Raw genomic sequence first — 24445 nt, 5'->3', positions numbered from 1 at the left:
TGGTTGGACAAGTCAGAACTCGTTGCCAATGCTGGCAATTAGTGCTCACTGGATGACCTCTACTTTTCAGCAATATCGAGCTTGTATTGAGTTTGTTGAAATCGAAGGCAACCACTCTGGAGAGAACCTTGCTGATATCGTCGCGACGGTTCTTGAGAGGTTTCATATATCTGATAAAGTTATGACGATTACAGCCGACAACGCATCTAATAATGACACCCTACACCGATGCCTTTACCGAAGGCTGTCTCAGCGGTATGATAAGTACCTGGCCGAGACCATCATCCGAGAAGGGAGGATGAAGTTTACCCAGAACTCCCAAATCCGCTGCTTTGCTCATACCTTGAATTTGGTTATGAAAACTATATTGAGGTCTCTACGCGCCAGCTCGCATAAGGAAGCCTGTGATCTTCTTGATGATGTTGCTAAGAGGAGCTGGAAGATGATCAATGCTCCTACTTCACCTATTGCAAAGCTTCGACTACTTGTCCTTTGGATTGCGCGATCTCCTCAGCGAATACAGAGGTGGGATAATCGACCTGGATGTACAAAAGCTATCAACTACGATGTTGATACTCGATGGAACTCTACCTTTGTTATGATTGAGAGAGCTGAAGAGTGCCGCCGGCAGCTCGAAGATACAGTCAACGATGAACCAGACATTGAAGCCTTACGTCTCACACCGAACGACTGGAGACAGCTCTCAGATATCAAGAAAATCCTGGCTCCCTTCAACGAATATACTGAGTACGTCTCCCGAGATAGCCCTTCAATTCATATGGCGGCGCGTATGTTTGAAGAGCTCCATTCTATACTCTTCGCTATCAAGGAACGACGAGGCGAGTGGCAGAAGGTCTCGCCAGCAATAACTATTCTTATTTCCGATGGAATCTCACTCCTGGAGCAGTACCACGACTGCGCCAAAGACAACGATATATACTATATCGCAAGCGTTCTGGACCCTCGAATCAAGACCAAGTGGCTCAAAACGCTACCAGATGGAGAGAAGATTATTGGCCGAATCAGGGCGTTCCTGAAGAAAGCATATCCCACCCCAAAACAGCCTGTATCGACTACTCTAAGCACTAATTGGAAGAGCTTCGAATATCGATTTCTGGAAGCCTTTCAGCCTACACAGTATAACGTCGCTGAATCTGATATCGACCAGTATTTTGATACTCCTACAATCAGCACTGGTTTCGAAAGAAGCCAGAGCCAGACTGAATTTATACTGAACTGGTGGAAGGCCAGCAGACTTGAATTTACTTGTATGGCTAAGGTAGCCCAAGATCATCTTGCTATACCAGCAGCAGAGGTAGATATCGAGAGATTATTCAATGGTGGGAGAGATGTACTGGGAATTCGACGTTTCTCTATGAAAGGCAAGACTCTTGGGACGCTAATAAGGCTGAAAGATGCTGTACGTTGGAAGTCTGAGTAGTTATATAGTTATGGTTTCTTTGGCACATGCGGTTGATATTCTGCATTCCAATGACATGTAAGAGAGAAGGCTTATAAGCCCTATTGTGGGAGTGGAATATTCAGTTCCTAATGTAATACGCGTGAATCTATCTAAAACGGGCAGTCGTGATTCCGTCCATGGATTGATTTGCTGAGGTCTTCCTGCAGAGACCGGACATCTCGAAAGTTCATCTCAGAACCTGGTTTTCCTAAGAAAGCTAGATAATAGTTCGCGAACCTGTTCGAACTTCGCGAATTTTGACGAATCGAATCGCCCATAGATTCGAAGCCCAAAAACCAAGGTTCGAATTCGATTCGATTCGACGAAATTCGCGAATTTCGAACAGTTCGAAAATTCGTGCGGAGCGGTAGAGAGTGAGAGTTTCTTTCTCTCGAGGTTAACATGTCATTGGTAGCTTTGGCTCGGGAATATCTGATCCGCTCCTTCTACATGTAGGAGCCGTCGCAACTTTGTGAATAATATCCCGCCAGTAAATCCAACCAATCTTTCGTAGAAGTCCACTACAGCGATGAAGAAACGGTCGTTACTTTCCGTGAGGCATTATTTTAACTGGAAACGGAAGGACGCTTAACAGATCAACTATCCATGGAACACTAGGATTAGGCGTGGTAGGCGTGTTTTAGGTTTCATATCCGACTTAAGCATCAGGGGCCCATGGTAGACAAGTAGGCAGACTTTAGTCATAATGCCTTGCTAGGCCTTACGTAGGAACTATAGATCGATACTTATGACCAATATTCATTTTCCCCTAATATATAGCTATATATTAAAATCTAATATTAGTATCTGAACTGGTTTTTATTATCGGTATTTGGGGACTGGAACGCTCGTTTTCCGATCATGTTATCTAAGTTGCCTATAACTAGTACACTCATTAACGGAACATGTACGCTTCGGGTAACGGTTTCTTGCTGTCCAGTCATGCGACAACGCCGTGACTGCTCAGTGAGCAGTCACATGGCTCCCTCGCCTTTTATTTTGTGGGGATAGTTCGACAGGTATGTCTGCTGAACAGCTCTCAAGATTGTTTAGGTCCGTACAAACACCCATGCAAGAGGACGCAAGCAGTAAGTTGATCATAATTCATCGATCCCAAGTGGCGACTTCAGAAGCGAAGCGAATATACTCGAGGCAACAGTAAACAAATTTGAGCTGTAATTTACACCCCCACTTTCCTCGACAATCAACTAGCTCGCTGCGCTCCTATTTCCCCTGATCGCTTCAAGGAAGATCGCAGCCGGTTGCCGTACATCCAGGGGCTACCGCAGCCATTGCATTATTCAGGCTGTCACACCAACTCCCCGCGGCCCCTATAGCAACACAGGCGCCATGAAACGCATCCCCACCAATTATACCATTATCATCAACATTATGAGCCTATCAGTATTAAGTCTAATGGTCCATAACGGTAGGAAGCTTCGGTTACTTACCCATCCAGTGTAACTGTAAGAGATTTCACCGTACGTCCCATCATTGTAGATTTTAATCCAGCCAGGGTACTTCTTAGCAAGATCTGCAGTAATGGCATAACCCCGTACTGGGTATGTATGAGAATATCCCGGGTATTTGACAGTGAAATCTGTGGTGCAAATGCAGTATTTGTGCGGATCAGCTGCTACCAAAGCGGCCCTATTCAGATCAATTTTAGAAATATGTATTTAGCTCAAATTTTTGCCATACTCACGGAAGGACAAGTAAAGCGGTAGAGAGATGCATTTTAATCAAAGTTAACTTATGCAAGGTCAAGATGTTGTAAATTGTAATAATCAAGTCAAGAGAAGAATGGTCGACTAGATACAGTATCCAATTTATATATTAGTTCAAGAAGGTTACACTAGCTGCCGTACCGTATCATAAAATTGGTGTCGATATTGACTTTGTTATTTTGACCCTCTTGCATGTCCTGAATTTTTCTCAATTCATTAAAAATGACGCATCTTCAAAAAGCACACTACTCCCCCCCGGGGCGTGGGCCCCCGAGTCGTGCCGGTTCCGTCTGCTGGCCCGGGGACCGCCTGTCAGTGAGGTGGGGGCTGGTAGTTGAACGGTACACGAGGTACGCTACTCTCTAGCACGTGGCCTTATCGCGTTCCTGCATAACTTATCCTTCGTTTCTTATCTACTCCGAACTTGCCTCCTCGTCGTACTTTAGTGCTTACGTCCGTAAAACTTTCTTTACGATCCGGTCCTAGAGTCTATCCGGTTGGGAATGCCGGGGGATCCCCTAAACTTGGTCGTACTTGAAATAGTAGCAAGGCGAACTATGGCTTCTAGCCCCACCTATAAAGCCAATGAAAGGGACAATCTATAAGGAGGATCCGGCACCGAGGTTGAGTGCATCACACTAATGTATGCCACAGAGTTAAGAAGGACATTTTGCCCCCTCAAATCTGGTGCCAAAGACATCAATGAAATAGTCTTCTCGCAACCCAGATTTCTATTTCAACCAGCTCAGAGTCATATATACCCGACAGAACGGTTGCCGTTGAAAAAAGCGGTCTCGATGTCTAACATGTGGAAGCTCCACCAAACAGCTAGATCCGGATGTGGCCGCGGACGACGCCGACCACGAGCGACATCTAACCATCCTCGAGACCTTTCGCCGTTATCCCACCATCGTCTTTTGGTCATTCTTCTAGTATATAATGGCGCTTGGGTATGAGCACCCCACTATTCACCATCACTCATCGTCGGGCGACTAATTTGTGATCCAGAGGGGTTCGACACGCAAGTCAATGGCGCCATGATCGGCGTTTCCGTGTTTCGCTCTTATTACGGGTTAGTCAGAACCTGTGAACGCGGGCATGGTTCACGCGCTAATCGGCCATCGCGATACTGTAGATACATGTATAATGGTGCTCCGGTGATCACCGCCAGCTGGCTCACTGCCTTCAACGTGACGGACTCGGTGGGCCAGTTCTTCGGCGGCTTTATCTGCAGCTGGGTCGCGGACCGAGTTTGGCCCTAGGCATTATTATCGTCATAGCCGGGATCTTCGGGGAAACCTTCTTATATACCTGTGCGGCCTTCGTGGTAAGCAAGCTGATCCTCGGCGTCGGGGTGGGTTTCTATCTCACGTTTAGGCCCATTACCTATTCCGGACTTGCACCCGTGCTTCTGAGCGGCATGTCGTCGGCGGGCGTCAATTTGGCTATTGCAGTCGGTCAACTGATCTCCAACGCGGTCACGGAAGGCTTCTCCAACCGGTCGGATGTGTGGGCGTTTCGAAGGCCGTTCCTGGTGTAGCTCTTGTTTCCTATTATCCGATTAACAGGTAGTTGGTTGTCCCTAGAGGCACCCTAGTACCTAGTCCGCCAGGGAAAATGGAGCAAGCCTAGCAGACACTACAGCGGCTTTACGGCTATGGGTTTGTCACGTCTTCCAAGCTCGCCGCCATCCAACGAACAGTGCAAGCCCATAAAAGCGCCTTCATCACTTTGGCTAAACAAACTGACTCTCCGTCACAGATGGGCTAGGCGATCTCGCGAAGTTAACCGTTGATAATTCAAAAGATGTGATGCATGTACCCACCCCATTGGTGCGGCACTATTGAAACCGTACCTTCTCCAACTGTTGACGGTTCGAGCCATTAGAGAATTCTCATGTACTTGAGCTGTTTCACGCCCAGACCACCGTATACAGCTTTATGCTAGGAAAACCATATATTACAGCAGTGAAGGCCACGGAGAAATAGGGCATGTTGCCTCACTGTAAATCTTCCAAAATACACAGCAGTCAAGCTGATTTCTTTACTCTTCACATCGGTGGTAATACACATCACTGTATATCATTAAATCATGCAAATTGGCCTGCTCATATTCTTCCTCAAAGGTCGAAAGCCTGTAGTTTATCCTACCGCGACGCTACTTTGGGACAGTGATTTAGAAAAGGGAATTACGCGAGTATGCTTTCGAACCAACCTAAGGTCTAAGGCTGAATCTGCGCGATTGCTGTCACAAATTCTTCTGAATCCAGATGGGTGCGCGCAAAGCTAAGGCCTGTCCCTCTTGCAGCCTTTCGCACCCTAAGTCAGCGCGTAGCTTAGGGATCGAAGCATCACACTGTAACCCAAGACAGAGACAATAATTTTGTAACTCGAAACGACTTTCGCACGGCTTCTCGGCCCTGTAATGCGTTGACAATCGTTTTCATTCTTAACAACAGCTCAATACTGTTAATGAGGCATTTCCTACCTAGTACAACCTCGTTTGCCTACAGAGTAAGCCGTCTGTCTCTCATGTACCTGATTAGCTGCGTTGACTAAACGAACCTCGAACTTTGGACCACGATGGTGCTTTCGTACGACCTCGGAGGGCCTTCGAAAAGATCTTGTGAATGCTAAGGTTCACGTCAAAGATATTTCACAAATGGTTTGGGCCGGAATCTGGCTAGGGGGTCGAACAGACCTAATTATTATGGAAAGAGACGGAGACTCGCGTTCGGGGAGGGGTTATACTGCCAAGCCGTATATTTCGACGCTCGAAAAAGGTCTGATGCCAATCTACACCCCTAATTTAGTATTTCGAACATTGTAGAGAGACAACTCTTTCTTGGCAAAAACGTTTTCTTGAAATATCTAACCAATCAGAGGTCCCAAGGCCTCGTGAATTAGTTCATCGTAATCGTAACCTCAAGCGCTACGGCCTGATACCCTTTTCATAGGGGGAGATGGCAGCGATGGTTGGGACGGGTGCGAACGCACAGATTTTGCCCCCTGACAGGAGAGGAACACCAAAAACCACGGCCCTCGCGGATCCGCCCCGATCCATGGACGACATCGCGGAAGGGGCCCGCCGGGTGCTTAACCACATCGAGAACAATGGCACGGAGGACCGGTACGTCACTGGATATATTCGTGCCGTCCGCCAGTACGCACTAAACGCCCAACGGGGAGACGGTCAGGGGATGGCCAAGGTGCTTGAGGCGCTGACCAAGATCAACGCCGGTACTGAACGCCTGAACCAGCGAATTAATACCATTGAAAAGACAACGAACACATTATCGACGGCACTATCTACCCCCGCGGCGAACTCTGCGGCAGCGTGGCGCAACTTCCGGGCCAAAGAATGGCAGCGCGACTTGGCTACGGCTGCGGCTCCTATCACCCGGAGCGGCGGCACATCGTCTCCAGGAGTACCGGAAATGGAACTTCGCGAGGACCGAGAGGTCATCGTCAAGGTCGGAATGAACCGCGAGCAAATCCGTGGATTGACACCAAAAGATCTGGTCGAGAGGGCTGAACGACAGAGGGTATCAAATGCCCGTCAGAAGAATTCAGGGGTACTGGCCGGACAGGCTTTCTTTGTCGCTGCTCGAAAATTGCCGTCGGGGGATGTGGCAATGATCGCCAACAGTGCGGCAGGGGCAGAGGTCCTCCGCAAACATGCTGCGTGGCTGAGAGCCTTTGGACCAGGCTCGGTGGTCCAAGAACCGTCATGGGGAGTGGTGGCGTACCATATTCCCGTGAGGTCCATGAAGGTTACTCCGGAGACGATGGCTGACGTTGCGGCTGAGCTGCTCAGGCAGAACAACTGGGGCGAAGGCGCTAAGATTCAGTATCTAGGATGGATGACCCGTCCGGGTGAGAGGGCGGAGGGCTCCATCCTGATCGAGTTCACCAGCCCAGTCGTGGCTAATCGCGCGATCATCTCGGGAGTCGTGTGGGGGAAGCAAATTCACAATGCATCACGATTCTGTCGTGAGGGGCGGATAAAGCTATGCAGAAAATGCCAAAAGCCGGGGCATATCCAGTCACACTGTTCCAACTTATTCAAATGCGGTCACTGCGCCAACGGACACCCGACCTGGGAGTGTCCGTCGACGAAGGGGCAAGCGATACCAGTCAAGTGCGCCAACTGTGGTGAAGGGCATCGCCCTACAAGTCGGGAATGTCCGGTGAAGGTTGCAGCGATGAACGAAGCCAAGCAAGCGCTGGCCAACTGCCCTGCATATCACCGCGTTCCTCTGCACCTCCGAGTGACGGCAAGCACTGGCAAAGAAGCAACTTCGACCAGGGCAGACCCCATGGCCACGAATGGACTCGAAGCGTCGATACACGCTCCAGAGGAGCAACGGGGGAAGAGCCCCGGCGGAACCCCCAGGATGCTGTAATCGACGTGGAGGCTGCAGCAATAGAAGTAGAAACATCACCAGAGGAAAACACTGAGCCTATTCAGCCTACTCAGCTCAAAAGAGGTCCTGGTCGCCCAAAAGGCTCAAGAACGAGGCCAAAGAATCCGAAACCAGCAATGATACCACTAGCATGCCAAGGGTCAACAAGGCTCCAAGCGGCCTCGAAAAGGCGCCGCACAGGCGAGCCGGACGACACCATGGACGAGCAACCAGACGACAATGAATGGCTCAGCATTCAACCCACTCCGGCCGATCTCCCTCAACCTGACACTCCGCAGGATAGCCGGGAACACCGACTTACCCAATTCATTAACGAGGTCACCTCTGTCAACATGGCCGGTAACACGTCCGAGCCTGATGACGAGGACGAACTGGACCCGGAGAGCCCCGAATACCGCAAATTGGTGGTTCTGAAATACAAGCAGCGACAAGCGATACCAATCGGATCTTCTCCGCCGATTTTTACGACGGATGCACCAACAATCGAAGACCCAAATGATGAAGTATGGCATGAGGCCAGCGAACGAAGCGATGACGAACAAACTCATCAATGAAATCGTTTGAGATTCTTCAATACAACGTACACAAATCGTGGCCAGTGATGGCAACGTTCCTCAGAGACAGAAATGTCCTCGCGGCGGACGTCGTCGCGGTGCAGGAGCCATGGAAGAACGAAATGCAACACACAACACACCAACCAGCGACGGCAACATTCCAGCTAATTTACCCACCAAAAGCAGCTGCCGACGGAACAACCCAAGGCCAGGACAATCAAGTCCAAGCCTCGGATCTCTCCCAACCGGGCGTATGCCTGTTTGTGTCTAAAAGGCTTGACCCGAGCACTTGGTCGTGTCAACTCGTCTCACAGGACTACCAGTTACTGAAACTTAGAAAGGCTCATCAGGGCAGAGACTGGACAGATCTCTTCATACACAACATATACAATAGGCCGGGCAGCAATACTCTTAGACATCTGAGAAATGAGCTGTCAAAACGACCTCATGGAGAACACATCATCCTTGGAGATATGAACGCGCATCACCCGAGATGGGGAGGAACAGGGACCAGGCTCGATCAGGAGGCCGAGCAACTCCTAGAAATCGCCAATGAATGGGGACTCGAGTTGACGACCCAACAAGGCAGACCTACCTGGTCTCGAAACGATCAGTCGTCGGTGATTGACCTCACCTTCATCACATCCAACCTTGTCAACAGGCTTATCAATTGCGAGAGGGCGGATGACATCGAACACGCATCCGATCATTTCCCGATCAGGACTGTGCTTGATATTATTACACCCATTGCAGTACAACAGAAGAGAAGAAACTGGAACGCAACCGATGATCAGAAACTCATCCAGAAGATCGAAGGAGGTCTACGGACAGGAGGCCTATACCGGGCAAATCCGCAAAGGATAGAAGCCAAATGCCAGGAGCTGATGGGAGCGATCCAAACAGCAATCGAGGAATCAACCCCATGGGCAAAACCATCCGCGTGGTCGAACCCCGACTTTGACGACGAGTGTAAAGTTGCGGTCAAAGAGGTTCGTCGCCTCCGTCGCAAACATACGAGAACTCAAGACCCCTACGACTGGATGTGCTACTCTGAAGCACGCAACAGAAAAACACGACTCGTCAAGAGAACCTTGTCAAGGGCGCACCGGCGCCGAGTCCAGCAGGTCATTGAAGATGGCCCACAGGGTATGTGGCGATTGGCTAAATGGGCAAGAAACCGAGATGGGGCCTACGAGAAGGGTATCACCCCTTCGCTGAAAATACAGGATCCCCAAATGCCTGGAACTCTCGCAGAAACAGTTGATCAAAAGGCAGAGGCATTCCGGATTGCCTTCTTCCCCAAACCGCCGCCAGCCGATCTATCCGACACGGACTCATTCCAGTACCCACAGCAAATCGAGTTTCCAGCAGTCACCGCTCAAGAGATACAGGAGGCGGTGCGAGGAGCGAAAGCAGGGAAAGCACCCGGAGAAGACGGTATACCAAACTCTCTCTGGCACAAGCTTATCGAGATACCGGTGGTTCTAGCAACAATGGTCCAGTTATTCAACGCATGCATAAACACGGGATACAACCCGTCACATTTCCAGCGCTCAATCACGGTGGTGCTCCGGAAGCAAGGCAAAAGTGACTACCAGCTCGCAAAATCCTACAGACCCGTCGCGTTGCTGAACACGCTCGGAAAGTTTCTGGAGGCAGTTGTCGCGCGACGGATCAGCTACGCAGCAGAAACCAACGGTTTACTCCCACGAAACCATCTAGGCGGGCGAAAGGGCATATCCACCGATCATGCTATCCACACTATCATCGACCGAATCAAGACTGCATGGGGAAAGGGCAAGCCAGTGGTATCTCTGCTAATGCTGGACGTGTCCGGAGCGTACGACAATGTCTCCCATGAACGTCTACTACACAACCTCAAGAAACGTCGCTTGGGACATTTCGTTCCCTGGGTGAGGGCCTTCTTGACCAATCGAAGCACAAGGATCCGCATGCCCGAGGGCACATCCGATCGAATCCTGACACCTACAGGCATCCCTCAAGGATCACCGATCTCACCCATTCTATATCTCATCTACAACGCAGACCTCGTTGAGAACTGCAGCAACGGTGTGACAAGCAACGGGTGGGTCGACGATGTTTGCTTCATGACAAAGGGAGACAGCGAACGCGAAACCATCAAGAAACTCAGAGCGGCATGCCGCAAAGCCGACCAATGGGCCGAGAAACATGCATCAGTTTTTGACCCGAAGAAGTATGCACTCGTGCATTTTGTAAACACCAGGGAAGTCGACCCACAACACACATCGCTTTCTCTACGAGGACACACGGTGACAGCGACGAGGACGGCTGAGCGGTACCTAGGCTATTGGCTGGATCCGGGTCTGGAATTCCACCATCACCGCGAGAAAGCGGTGGCCAAGGCCGGTGTCTCTCTCCACGCACTACGAAGCCTGGCAGGATCAACGTGGGGAGCCTCACTCTATGCAATGCGAAAGATCTACCAAGCGGTGATAATCCCGCAGATGCTCTTTGGGGTTTCCGCGTGGTATCAACCTATGCTCATCAGTCATTCCAAGGCACGCATAATCAGTCGGCCTTTCGTGGCAATCCAGAAGCAGGCAGCATGTCTCATCAGTGGAGCTTTCAGAACTACGGCAGCAGAGGCACTGAATGCAGAGCTTCACCTACCGCCTATTTCTGTTCACATGAATCGACTGGTGAAAGAAACGGCCCTTCGACTACGGACAGGACCAAAGTTCGCTGTCCCGCCAACGATGTTACGTCGACGACCGGCAGATGAGAGAGACTGGGCTGGATGGTCACCGATGGAGGCGCAAGCTTGGAAGGCGGGCGGATGTCTTATGGCTCCCCGGATACTTTGACGAGGAAATGGGAGAGTCGAAAGGCATTCGTCCTGGCACCATGGCAAGCGCCACCAGAGGTAATCATCGAGGACAGAGAAGCTGCGGTGAACAATCACAACCAGATCCTGATGAAAGACCCAAGAGAAAGACCCTTGATTCTGTACACCGACGGGAGCGGAATTGATGGAAGGATCGGAGCGGCAGCGGTCGTGGACCTTGAGGATCAACATGCTCATAGCCAGATGGGAGATGATAATACGTCCACCGTATATGCGGCAGAGCTTCGAGCCATTGAGATGGCACTTGAAATGGTTCTGGAAAGCACAGAGCCATGGGCTAAGCAGGCGAAAAACGGGGTAGTCATCTTTGTAGACAGCCAAGCAGCGCTGAAGGCGCTGAGACGACCGCGGATGCCGTCAGGACAGGTCTATCTAGCAGGATGCCTCAACCTGATCCGACAACTTGCGGGCAGAAGCATTCGGACAGAACTCAGATGGATTCCTGCGCACCAAGGAGTCATTGGCAACGAGATCGTGGACCAACACGCAAAAGAAGCGGCGCAGGAACAGGACGGGCTGCATAACCCCCTCAACCGAGACATATGTCTCGCAGCCGCAGCGAGACGACGAATTCGCAGAGAAGCGAAGCTGGAGTGGGACAGAACGTGGGCCAAGGAAGCGACCAGTCGTCCGACGAAACGCTTGATTGAAGCACCAACAAAGAAGACGCTGGAATACTGGACGGGCTTGCGCAAAGCGACGACATCGATTCTGATGCAGCTTAGAACTGGGCGAATTGGCCTAGGGGCTTACCTGAATCGTATCAACCGACGCGAAACAGCGCGGTGTGATTGCGATCTTGGCAGCCAAACAGTAACACACGTCCTACTGGAATGCCCCTTGCACCAGGACGAGCGAGACTGGATGAGAAGCGCTCTCTCATACCAGGGAGTCGCTCTCCACCGGGACGAACTCCTCACACGACCGGAGGCCCGCACAGTTGTGGCCGAATTCATGGTCAAGACCGGCCTCCTAGGCCAATTTCAGACAGTCGACCCTACGGCTCTGGGCGAGGAAGGGGACGACAAAGGAGCGGAGACAATGATCCCTTAGACAGTGTGACGGAAGAAGAAGGATGGCGCCCATTAGGAGTGCAGTGCCAGGTCCACTGTACTCCCTTGATCCAAGCGAGCGCGCAAGCGGCAGCCGACAAGACTGGACAGTTGGAGAGAAGAGGGCGTGGGAATGGTGTGTTGAAGCGGGGCCCTGGTCCTACCCGCGACCAGGGGTAAATGACGTTCATTTTGGCTTTGTGTTTATCATGTTTGCATCCGTGCATTTCTTTTGTTTAGTCTACGTCTTTCGATTCGAGGGCGATCGATCAGAAATTCGCAAGGCGAGTTCCCTGACGGTCGCCCAGTGGGCTGGCGACCACCTTCCAGCTGTCGGCAGGCCTGACAGCACTCCCGCATAGCAGCATATGATGATGATGATGATGATGATGATGTATTCATTTGCCCGATGTAGCTCGCTCTATATATATGCTGCTATGCGGGAGTGCTGTCAGGCCTGCCGACAGCTGGAAGGTGGTCGCCAGCCCACTGGGCGACCGTCAGGGAACTCGCCTTGCGAATTTCTGATCGATCGCCCTCGAATCGAAAGACGTAGACTAAACAAAAGAAATGCACGGATGCAAACATGATAAACACAAAGCCAAAATGAACGTCATTTACCCCTGGTCGCGGGTAGGACCAGGGCCCCGCTTCAACACACCATTCCCACGCCCTCTTCTCTCCAACTGTCCAGTCTTGTCGGCTGCCGCTTGCGCGCTCGCTTGGATCAAGGGAGTACAGTGGACCTGGCACTGCACTCCTAATGGGCGCCATCCTTCTTCTTCCGTCACACTGTCTAAGGGATCATTGTCTCCGCTCCTTTGTCGTCCCCTTCCTCGCCCAGAGCCGTAGGGTCGACTGTCTGAAATTGGCCTAGGAGGCCGGTCTTGACCATGAATTCGGCCACAACTGTGCGGGCCTCCGGTCGTGTGAGGAGTTCGTCCCGGTGGAGAGCGACTCCCTGGTATGAGAGAGCGCTTCTCATCCAGTCTCGCTCGTCCTGGTGCAAGGGGCATTCCAGTAGGACGTGTGTTACTGTTTGGCTGCCAAGATCGCAATCACACCGCGCTGTTTCGCGTCGGTTGATACGATTCAGGTAAGCCCCTAGGCCAATTCGCCCAGTTCTAAGCTGCATCAGAATCGATGTCGTCGCTTTGCGCAAGCCCGTCCAGTATTCCAGCGTCTTCTTTGTTGGTGCTTCAATCAAGCGTTTCGTCGGACGACTGGTCGCTTCCTTGGCCCACGTTCTGTCCCACTCCAGCTTCGCTTCTCTGCGAATTCGTCGTCTCGCTGCGGCTGCGAGACATATGTCTCGGTTGAGGGGGTTATGCAGCCCGTCCTGTTCCTGCGCCGCTTCTTTTGCGTGTTGGTCCACGATCTCGTTGCCAATGACTCCTTGGTGCGCAGGAATCCATCTGAGTTCTGTCCGAATGCTTCTGCCCGCAAGTTGTCGGATCAGGTTGAGGCATCCTGCTAGATAGACCTGTCCTGACGGCATCCGCGGTCGTCTCAGCGCCTTCAGCGCTGCTTGGCTGTCTACAAAGATGACTACCCCGTTTTTCGCCTGCTTAGCCCATGGCTCTGTGCTTTCCAGAACCATTTCAAGTGCCATCTCAATGGCTCGAAGCTCTGCCGCATATACGGTGGACGTATTATCATCTCCCATCTGGCTATGAGCATGTTGATCCTCAAGGTCCACGACCGCTGCCGCTCCGATCCTTCCATCAATTCCGCTCCCGTCGGTGTACAGAATCAAGGGTCTTTCTCTTGGGTCTTTCATCAGGATCTGGTTGTGATTGTTCACCGCAGCTTCTCTGTCCTCGATGATTACCTCTGGTGGCGCTTGCCATGGTGCCAGGACGAATGCCTTTCGACTCTCCCATTTCCTCGTCAAAGTATCCGGGGGAGCCATAAGACATCCGCCCGCCTTCCAAGCTTGCGCCTCCATCGGTGACCATCCAGCCCAGTCTCTCTCATCTGCCGGTCGTCGACGTAACATCGTTGGCGGGACAGCGAACTTTGGTCCTGTCCGTAGTCGAAGGGCCGTTTCTTTCACCAGTCGATTCATGTGAACAGAAATAGGCGGTAGGTGAAGCTCTGCATTCAGTGCCTCTGCTGCCGTAGTTCTGAAAGCTCCACTGATGAGACATGCTGCCTGCTTCTGGATTGCCACGAAAGGCCGACTGATTATGCGTGCCTTGGAATGACTGATGAGCATAGGTTGATACCACGCGGAAACCCCAAAGAGCATCTGCGGGATTATCACCGCTTGGTAGATCTTTCGCATTGCATAGAGTGAGGCTCCCCACGTTGATCCTGCCAGGCTTCGTAGTGCGTGGAGAGAGACACCGGCCTTGGCCACCGCTTTCTCGCGGTGATGGTGGAATTCCAGACCCGGATCCAGCCAATAGCCTAGGTACCGCTCAGCCGTCCTCGTCGCTGTCACCGTGTGTCCTCGTAGAGAAAGCGATGTGTGTTGTGGGTCGACTTCCCTGGTGTTTACAAAATGCACGAGTGCATACTTCTTCGGGTCAAAAACTGATGCATGTTTCTCGGCCCATTGGTCGGCTTTGCGGCATGCCGCTCTGAGTTTCTTGATGGTTTCGCGTTCGCTGTCTCCCTTTGTCATGAAGCAAACATCGTCGACCCACCCGTTGCTTGTCACACCGTTGCTGCAGTTCTCAACGAGGTCTGCGTTGTAGATGAGATATAGAATGGGTGAGATCGGTGATCCTTGAGGGATGCCTGTAGGTGTCAGGATTCGATCGGATGTGCCCTCGGGCATGCGGATCCTTGTGCTTCGATTGGTCAAGAAGGCCCTCACCCAGGGAACGAAATGTCCCAAGCGACGTTTCTTGAGGTTGTGTAGTAGACGTTCATGGGAGACATTGTCGTACGCTCCGGACACGTCCAGCATTAGCAGAGATACCACTGGCTTGCCCTTTCCCCATGCAGTCTTGATTCGGTCGATGATAGTGTGGATAGCATGATCGGTGGATATGCCCTTTCGCCCGCCTAGATGGTTTCGTGGGAGTAAACCGTTGGTTTCTGCTGCGTAGCTGATCCGTCGCGCGACAACTGCCTCCAGAAACTTTCCGAGCGTGTTCAGCAACGCGACGGGTCTGTAGGATTTTGCGAGCTGGTAGTCACTTTTGCCTTGCTTCCGGAGCACCACCGTGATTGAGCGCTGGAAATGTGACGGGTTGTATCCCGTGTTTATGCATGCGTTGAATAACTGGACCATTGTTGCTAGAACCACCGGTATCTCGATAAGCTTGTGCCAGAGAGAGTTTGGTATACCGTCTTCTCCGGGTGCTTTCCCTGCTTTCGCTCCTCGCACCGCCTCCTGTATCTCTTGAGCGGTGACTGCTGGAAACTCGATTTGCTGTGGGTACTGGAATGAGTCCGTGTCGGATAGATCGGCTGGCGGCGGTTTGGGGAAGAAGGCAATCCGGAATGCCTCTGCCTTTTGATCAACTGTTTCTGCGAGAGTTCCAGGCATTTGGGGATCCTGTATTTTCAGCGAAGGGGTGATACCCTTCTCGTAGGCCCCATCTCGGTTTCTTGCCCATTTAGCCAATCGCCACATACCCTGTGGGCCATCTTCAATGACCTGCTGGACTCGGCGCCGGTGCGCCCTTGACAAGGTTCTCTTGACGAGTCGTGTTTTTCTGTTGCGTGCTTCAGAGTAGCACATCCAGTCGTAGGGGTCTTGAGTTCTCGTATGTTTGCGACGGAGGCGACGAACCTCTTTGACCGCAACTTTACACTCGTCGTCAAAGTCGGGGTTCGACCACGCGGATGGTTTTGCCCATGGGGTTGATTCCTCGATTGCTGTTTGGATCGCTCCCATCAGCTCCTGGCATTTGGCTTCTATCCTTTGCGGATTTGCCCGGTATAGGCCTCCTGTCCGTAGACCTCCTTCGATCTTCTGGATGAGTTTCTGATCATCGGTTGCGTTCCAGTTTCTTCTCTTCTGTTGTACTGCAATGGGTGTAATAATATCAAGCACAGTCCTGATCGGGAAATGATCGGATGCGTGTTCGATGTCATCCGCCCTCTCGCAATTGATAAGCCTGTTGACAAGGTTGGATGTGATGAAGGTGAGGTCAATCACCGACGACTGATCGTTTCGAGACCAGGTAGGTCTGCCTTGTTGGGTCGTCAACTCGAGTCCCCATTCATTGGCGATTTCTAGGAGTTGCTCGGCCTCCTGATCGAGCCTGGTCCCTGTTCCTCCCCATCTCGGGTGATGCGCGTTCATATCTCCAAGGATGATGTGTTCTCCATGAGGTCGTTTTGACAGCTCATTTCTCAGATGTCTAAGAGTATTGCTGCCCGGCCTATTGTATATGTTGTGTATGAAGAGATCTGTCCAGTCTCTGCCCTGATGAGCCTTTCTAAGTTTCAGTAACTGGTAGTCCTGTGAGACGAGTTGACACGACCAAGTGCTCGGGTCAAGCCTTTTAGACACAAACAGGCATACGCCCGGTTGGGAGAGATCCGAGGCTTGGACTTGATTGTCCTGGCCTTGGGTTGTTCCGTCGGCAGCTGCTTTTGGTGGGTAAATTAGCTGGAATGTTGCCGTCGCTGGTTGGTGTGTTGTGTGTTGCATTTCGTTCTTCCATGGCTCCTGCACCGCGACGACGTCCGCCGCGAGGACATTTCTGTCTCTGAGGAACGTTGCCATCACTGGCCACGATTTGTGTACGTTGTATTGAAGAATCTCAAACGATTTCATTGATGAGTTTGTTCGTCATCGCTTCGTTCGCTGGCCTCATGCCATACTTCATCATTTGGGTCTTCGATTGTTGGTGCATCCGTCGTAAAAATCGGCGGAGAAGATCCGATTGGTATCGCTTGTCGCTGCTTGTATTTCAGAACCACCAATTTGCGGTATTCGGGGCTCTCCGGGTCCAGTTCGTCCTCGTCATCAGGCTCGGACGTGTTACCGGCCATGTTGACAGAGGTGACCTCGTTAATGAATTGGGTAAGTCGGTGTTCCCGGCTATCCTGCGGAGTGTCAGGTTGAGGGAGATCGGCCGGAGTGGGTTGAATGCTGAGCCATTCATTGTCGTCTGGTTGCTCGTCCATGGTGTCGTCCGGCTCGCCTGTGCGGCGCCTTTTCGAGGCCGCTTGGAGCCTTGTTGACCCTTGGCATGCTAGTGGTATCATTGCTGGTTTCGGATTCTTTGGCCTCGTTCTTGAGCCTTTTGGGCGACCAGGACCTCTTTTGAGCTGAGTAGGCTGAATAGGCTCAGTGTTTTCCTCTGGTGATGTTTCTACTTCTATTGCTGCAGCCTCCACGTCGATTACAGCATCCTGGGGGTTCCGCCGGGGCTCTTCCCCCGTTGCTCCTCTGGAGCGTGTATCGACGCTTCGAGTCCATTCGTGGCCATGGGGTCTGCCCTGGTCGAAGTTGCTTCTTTGCCAGTGCTTGCCGTCACTCGGAGGTGCAGAGGAACGCGGTGATATGCAGGGCAGTTGGCCAGCGCTTGCTTGGCTTCGTTCATCGCTGCAACCTTCACCGGACATTCCCGACTTGTAGGGCGATGCCCTTCACCACAGTTGGCGCACTTGACTGGTATCGCTTGCCCCTTCGTCGACGGACACTCCCAGGTCGGGTGTCCGTTGGCGCAGTGACCGCATTTGAATAAGTTGGAACAGTGTGACTGGATATGCCCCGGCTTTTGGCATTTTCTGCATAGCTTTATCCGCCCCTCACGACAGAATCGTGATGCATTGTGAATTTGCTTCCCCCACACGACTCCCGAGATGATCGCGCGATTAGCCACGACTGGGCTGGTGAACTCGATCAGGATGGAGCCCTCCGCCCTCTCACCCGGACGGGTCATCCATCCTAGATACTGAATCTTAGCGCCTTCGCCCCAGTTGTTCTGCCTGAGCAGCTCAGCCGCAACGTCAGCCATCGTCTCCGGAGTAACCTTCATGGACCTCACGGGAATATGGTACGCCACCACTCCCCATGACGGTTCTTGGACCACCGAGCCTGGTCCAAAGGCTCTCAGCCACGCAGCATGTTTGCGGAGGACCTCTGCCCCTGCCGCACTGTTGGCGATCATTGCCACATCCCCCGACGGCAATTTTCGAGCAGCGACAAAGAAAGCCTGTCCGGCCAGTACCCCTGAATTCTTCTGACGGGCATTTGATACCCTCTGTCGTTCAGCCCTCTCGACCAAATCTTTTGGTGTCAATCCACGGATTTGCTCGCGGTTCATTCCGACCTTGACGATGACCTCTCGGTCCTCGCGAAGTTCCATTTCCGGTACTCCTGGTGACGATGTGCCGCCGCTCCGGGTGATAGGAGCCGCAGCCGTAGCCAAGTCGCGCTGCCATTCTTTGGCCCGGAAGTTGCGCCACGCTGCCGCAGAGTTCGCCGCGGGGGTAGATAGTGCCGTCGATAATGTGCTCGTTGTCTTTTCAATGGTATCCATTCGCTGGTTCAGACGTTCGGTGTCGATGTTGATTTTGGTCAACGCCTCGAGCACCTTGGCCATCCCCTGGCCGTCTCCCCGTTGGGCGTTGAGTGCGTACTGGCGGACGGCGCGAATATACCCAGTGACATATCGGTCCTCCGTGCCATTGTTTTCGATGTGGTTGAGCACCCTGCGGGCCCCTTCCGCGATGTCGTCCATGGATCGGGGCGGATCCGCGAGGGCCGTGGTTTTTGGTGTTCCTCTCCTGTCAGGGGGCAAAATCTGTGCGTTCGCACCCGTCCCAACCATCGCTGCCATCTCCCCTATAAAAAGGGTATCAGGTCGTAGCGCTTGAGGTTACGATTACGATGAACTAATTCACGAGGCTGTGAGACCTCTGATTGGCTAGATATTTCAAGAAAACATTTTTGCCAAGAAAGAGTACACCAGACTCTAAAGCTTCCAAAACAGGCTGGGGTTTAGTCTGAATCCTTTTCTGAATAATTACCTCCGATTAAGTGAGCAGATAACAGCAAGCAGGCATGAAAGTGAATAAATTCGCGTTGATACGGGGTGAAATGCTGCTGAAGTGAACGGCTCGGGCGGTGACGGGGAGGATGTTGCTGAGTCGTAGGTCCATCTGAACATGGATCGGGATCGTCGCGTGGACAACCATGAACCAACATTGGCCGTACCACATCTACTTTGAGGATTTTGAACTCATAACCACTATTATTAATTTGCTTTTCTCAGATATCGTTCATATATTGCGTATTTAGTCCCGGGCCCTTGTCGCTTGTTCGTATATGAAATGTGAGGGGTTTACTCATTGGTTGGCCCTCGCAAAGATATATTGTGGGTAAGATATATCAAGAAATAACGCCAATTTCCATAACAGTATACTATACCACTCTCGCTGTAGTTTTTACCACTACTCACAGTACGACGTGAATGACGACGAATCGAAGGAAAAAATAAAAATAAGAATAAAAATAGAAATAAAAATAAAAGCTTGATTGTTGGTTGGTGGTGAATGAGACAGCAACCAAACGTAGGGATGCACGCCGGCCAAGTCGCGCATTGACCCGACGCTCTGTCCCTAATCAACTCACATTCTACATGCCTCCTCATTCTGGACCATACCATATAACATGCCGATGCTGACCTTAAAACCGATCTGTGGGCTCCGTCCAGCCGGAAACACTTCCGGAGGCTCTGCTCTACTGTTACTATTCCATTCGAGGCCCTCGGCTAGCGCCACGTGACACCCGCCATCGCGAACACGAAAGATTCACAGACCCTGTCGCGCCCAGCCTTGCCGTATTCGGGGACTTATCATAAGCCACAATATCGGCAATAGGGGCCCTAGGTCCCTGAACGGATAACGACTGAGCATGTCTCGTAGGACGTTAACCTCCCCCGGTCGGTCATCGAAGAAACGTGTGAAGAACCATCTGAAGCAGCCCTTAATGCGCGAGCGCACCGAGTCTCATATCAAAACGCTCGAGCAGCATCGATGCCTCGCGTCACAAAAGTCCGCCCACTACCACCAGGCTATTCTCTGGCACAACGAGCAACTCCAGTCAGAGAATAGAGAGCTCCGCCAAGGGTTCAAGGCCGGTGCGAATATCATACAACTTCCATTTCAGTAAGGACTTCTCGTATTGCGTTTTCTAATCTGAATGTTACACATATCGAATCGATTTCTAGTAAATCCAATGAAAGGTAATAGGCCTGTGGTTGAGTGAAACATAGCTTCACAGCACAAAAGCGAGTAGGCCAAGAGGAAAGAGACAATGTGCAACTGCAGTGAAGCCTATGCCATTGCTTCTCATCTTTGGTAACAGAAAGTGGTAGAACAGTGGAAATCTGGTGCCACTGTACATCTCAAGCACCAGATCAGTCATGGCGAGCATGGTCAAGTGGCCAGCCTTCAGGCGTTAGCTGCCCACAGAACTCAGGGTTATAGACGGTGCTTGTCTTGTCTAGGGTAGCCACATACCGATTGCGGCCCCCACGTTTGCCGTGTGTTTTATAGTGGTCATTGAGGTTGTCGCGCCGCGAGAAACTGCGTTGGCACCCAGGGACCCAGCAGACATGAGGTCTCGCTCCTGAATGGCTTGCCAGGTGGCGGTTCAAGGTCTTTTGACGTTTGAATTGGCGCTTGCATCCCGAAAGCCTGCAATTGAACTGTTGCCGTGGGGTGCTGGCTTGTGAATCTCCGACACCGAAATCGGAGGGATCTTGCGTACGGAGGGGATTGGGGGATTGTCGGAAGACTTGACAGGCCTCTGCAACCTGCGTGTCTTGTCCAATGTGCTGCCCTCGAAGCCGCTCTATCCACGGATCATCGGTATTCTGTGGGGCTGGGAAGGGGCAGGTTCCGAACAAATTAGGCACAAGGTCAAAATGGCCAGGGGAAGCCTCCAAGGGTGAGTTCGATGGCTCCCAGATAGGCTGGTATCGAAACCAACAGACCACAGGCCGCCATCCGCAATGGCTGGAACCTGGATCAATTGAGCAACTCATTTGTTGACAAAGATGACCATGGTCTCTGGTTTGGCTGATGTGCAATGGGTGTGTCAAGCCATGAGAGATAGAGTCGCACTTTTCATGCTGGTGGAACTCCATGCCAGGCAGTTCGGTGGGTATGAGATCGATCAGGTCTTTTTGTTCGCTTCTGTCACCGTAGAAGAGTAGTGTGTCGCTTGGGAAAATCATGTCCGTCTTACATGCTTCTGTTTGCGAGGATGTTGCCGTAGCTTGTTGTACTAATTGTGAACTGTTGCCCACACTAAGCATGAATCGGGATCTCTGTGCCGAAAATGAGGCGAAAGTAGGAGGCACCAACCCCACTGTCGAGCGCAATGTCTGAGTACGAAAATCGATCACTAGTAAGTGAGACCTAGTGTGTATAGAGGAAGGAGTGGCCCCTTGAAATAACACGGACGAAACAAAAGGTAGGAAAGTCAGCAAAACTCGCACAGAAACCTAGAATACCTGAATCATCGCTGCTTGCCCACCCAAGTCGCTGCTTGCCCACCCAAGTCGCTAAGTTGACCCTCCCTTCAACAAATCGTATCGAAAACGAAGTCTTGCCATTTGCTGTGCACGGTTTGATTTCAACGTGACCCTGGATTGTTGACAAAATACATGGACTACATATAAAAACGCCTGTTTGTGAGGCGAGATGGTCGTTGATTCAACGTTGATCAGACACATCCTGTGAGGCTAGTTCAATCCGGGATTTTGCCCCCGACAACTAGGAATCAATCAGACACGAGTGCCGGATTGATACAGAATTCCCAGTCTTTCCCCAGTTGCTGACATGGCTGTATCAGTTGTTGCTCACCGGTCCTGGCCAGCCAAATGCTTTCAAATTAAGAAATATAGCGTTTGAATTTATGTAGCCGTTGAAGCTGCGAGAGAAGATTCAACGCTGCTTGAATAACTTGTTTGGCTACTGACATATTCATCAGCATGGGAACAGAGTTGCTCAACGGCCGCAATACCAAATAGCCTTCAAAATCAAATAAATGACTGCGTTGAGACCCATACCTCTGTCGTAACACTAACAAGGTGACTACGTGTCTCCAGGTGGACTATAAGAGAGGCTATCATCCGGTACAGACTAATTTCTCTGAAATCATTTCTTTGCCCATTACGAAATGGATGCTCCAAGGAACGTACCGGACCAAAATAGTGAAGATCAGCAGCCGACTGGACTGCCAATTCAAGTTGATAAAGGCTACCCAAAGGACGCTTCTGATCCCAAACCACGACAGGTAAGTTAGGTGCATCCCATACAGTGTCAGATCTTGTGGCTGACTACTGACATTCCCCCTCCCGTAGCTGGAAACCAACCAGAAAGAAACCCTGACGATCGAGCACTTTCAACCCATCTTGGCGACACTAGCAAATCTCGATCGCGACGATCCGAAACTAGCATTTCAAGCGGCTCGGTCCGTGGGGCTCTATCGACGTCTATGCGCATCATGTACGCCTAGGCACCTCAGTGGCGAGGATGTCGACCAGAAGAGTCAATTCTCGAATGAGGCTAGCAATAACCCGAGCAAAGAGAGGAATGGACCTCAGCTTCCTCATGATGAGCAGCGATTACGACTGCTTTCCTTTGAGCAGGCTTTGGAATCATCGTGGGAACGAATGACTGTCGTGCTCAATGGCTGGAATCAATGCTCGAAAAGTAGTCTGGGCATGTTGGTGGATCTCAAAAGAACCGAATGAGGGGGTTGCCAATGGGAGTGTGCCATGTATTTCTTTACTGTCATGTAATGAACCAAACGGAGAACAAGACCCCGTACTCAAACGTAGTGTCAATCCTTTGACGAGGCTTTGTTTTATTTACAGAATGTCGTACAAAGCACATTGCCATTACGTGACTATTGACGACCTTGCGGACGTTCTTCAGAAAACAACGGAAACACAAGTACAGTCACATGCGTGCGTCACATTCATTTGTAGTTTTCCAGGAGATTATGTACAAAGAACGATGGATCCAGGGATGGCGTCGGGGGTAGTGTCGCTAGCGGGGACAGAGTAGAGTGACCAGAATACGGTAGAGGTTCTGTGTGCGGCCACAAAGACAATTGGAAGGAAGGATGTATCGATCCTACAGTGACTAGTGATATGATGTCCAGGATCTGCCCACGCACCCGTCGTAGATTCCCCATGGCCGTTTCAACCCGGGGCAGGAAGAACAGATGCTCTCCCACCGTCTCGCCGGTTAAGTGATGAAACCTTGCAAGCCTCAACTCCACCCAGAAGACCTCTTCAAAAAGAAAGAAAGCTGACATGTAAAGGAAAAGGTCATCAGCTTGAGTGGCGAACGACAGAGGATCTGGACCCGTCCACTTGAAGCCCGACTGGTTATCGTTGTTGGGGTGGAAGAAGCATTCGACCAAGGGGGATCCTTGTCCCTCGTGTGCTACAGACTTTAATCCATTCGGAAAGCCTAGCGCAATATCTTCGTGATCTGCGCAAAGACAAGGAGGCGGCGCCGGTATACAAGAGGATTCTCGCCATATTGCGTGAAGGTCGAGATCGAAGTCGATATCTAGCCTGTTGTGAGAACAGGCACGCGGTGGAATAAAGTTATGCGAATCACCTTGACCAGATTTGTCCATCTGCTTCGGAAGTTTCCCGGTATAGTTTTTGTGGTGGAAGTGGCAGCAGCGTTTGAACTGGCAGTGAAGGGTTGCTGGAGGTTTAATATAATGGCGGAGGCCAATCATTCTTTTAATTGGCAGAAAGGACCAATAAATCAAATGTCAACTTTTAAAGAAAATAGAAACGGCTAATTTACTAAGTCTTCGTGAAGCGTTGATCTTTCACCAGGATGAACGAAACGTCACCGTCGGCCGTATGGCCGCTTCACCGGGTATTCATCAACGTCGAGATATCCTCGGTGAGATATACCCGTCTACCGTCCCACAACACCGGCACTTATATGCACTGCAGGGAGAGATCTCTTTCATCTAACAGCCATCTCTTCACTCTTGAAGCTGTCGACACAGCGACGTGGTGTTGTACTGTAGAACTGGCCCTAGCTACATCAGAAGGAGACCAGCTGGGATGAAGGGGATCTACTCAGGCTACTTAGTTCGTTCGTTTGTTATCTGAAAGAATCAGGCATTGATTTTCAATCTTGCGCAAAGTTATGGTTGCTGAGGCTTAGGCAAGTAGGTGCTGGAAATCCGAGTGGGCGCCCGTCAAACGACAGCTGGCCACGGAAATCTGGATCGTAGTCGGGGCTCGTCTCGTCGAGGGTGGCAACATAACGGTTGCGACCACCCGGTCTCGCATGTGTCTTCGTACAATGGACTTTGAGGTTGTCGCGGCGTGAAAAGGCACGGTGGCATCCAGGCACCCAGCAGACATAG

At 51.4% G+C, this 24445-nt stretch overlaps 2 protein-coding genes across 2 annotated transcripts; both read right to left on the bottom strand.

The window, feature by feature from the left end:
* Window positions 1-2704: 2704 nt before the first annotated feature.
* Window positions 2705-3199, bottom strand: N7446_014045 (uncharacterized protein; the record flags this gene model as incomplete). The annotated part of the gene is made up of 3 exons (XM_058522784.1): window positions 2705-2860; window positions 2914-3112; window positions 3168-3199. 3 exons carry the CDS (start codon window positions 3197-3199, stop codon window positions 2705-2707), a joined length of 387 nt encoding a protein of 128 aa, XP_058364877.1.
* Window positions 3200-4153: 954 nt separating this feature from the next.
* On the bottom strand, window positions 4154-5019 carry N7446_014044 (uncharacterized protein; the record flags this gene model as incomplete). Its single annotated transcript, XM_058522783.1, has 4 exons — window positions 4154-4251; window positions 4370-4447; window positions 4501-4739; window positions 5015-5019. 4 exons carry the CDS (start codon window positions 5017-5019, stop codon window positions 4154-4156), a joined length of 420 nt encoding a protein of 139 aa, XP_058364876.1.
* Window positions 5020-24445: the final 19426 nt, after the last annotated feature.

The sequence above is a fragment of the Penicillium canescens genome (assembly GCF_028828765.1).
Source record: "Penicillium canescens strain IBT 15451 chromosome Unknown utg000012l_segment0_segment0, whole genome shotgun sequence".
NCBI classification, from domain to species: Eukaryota; Fungi; Ascomycota; class Eurotiomycetes; order Eurotiales; family Aspergillaceae; genus Penicillium; species Penicillium canescens.
Note: the sequence above shows the minus strand (reverse complement) of the source record. Positions and strands in the feature narration are given on the sequence as shown.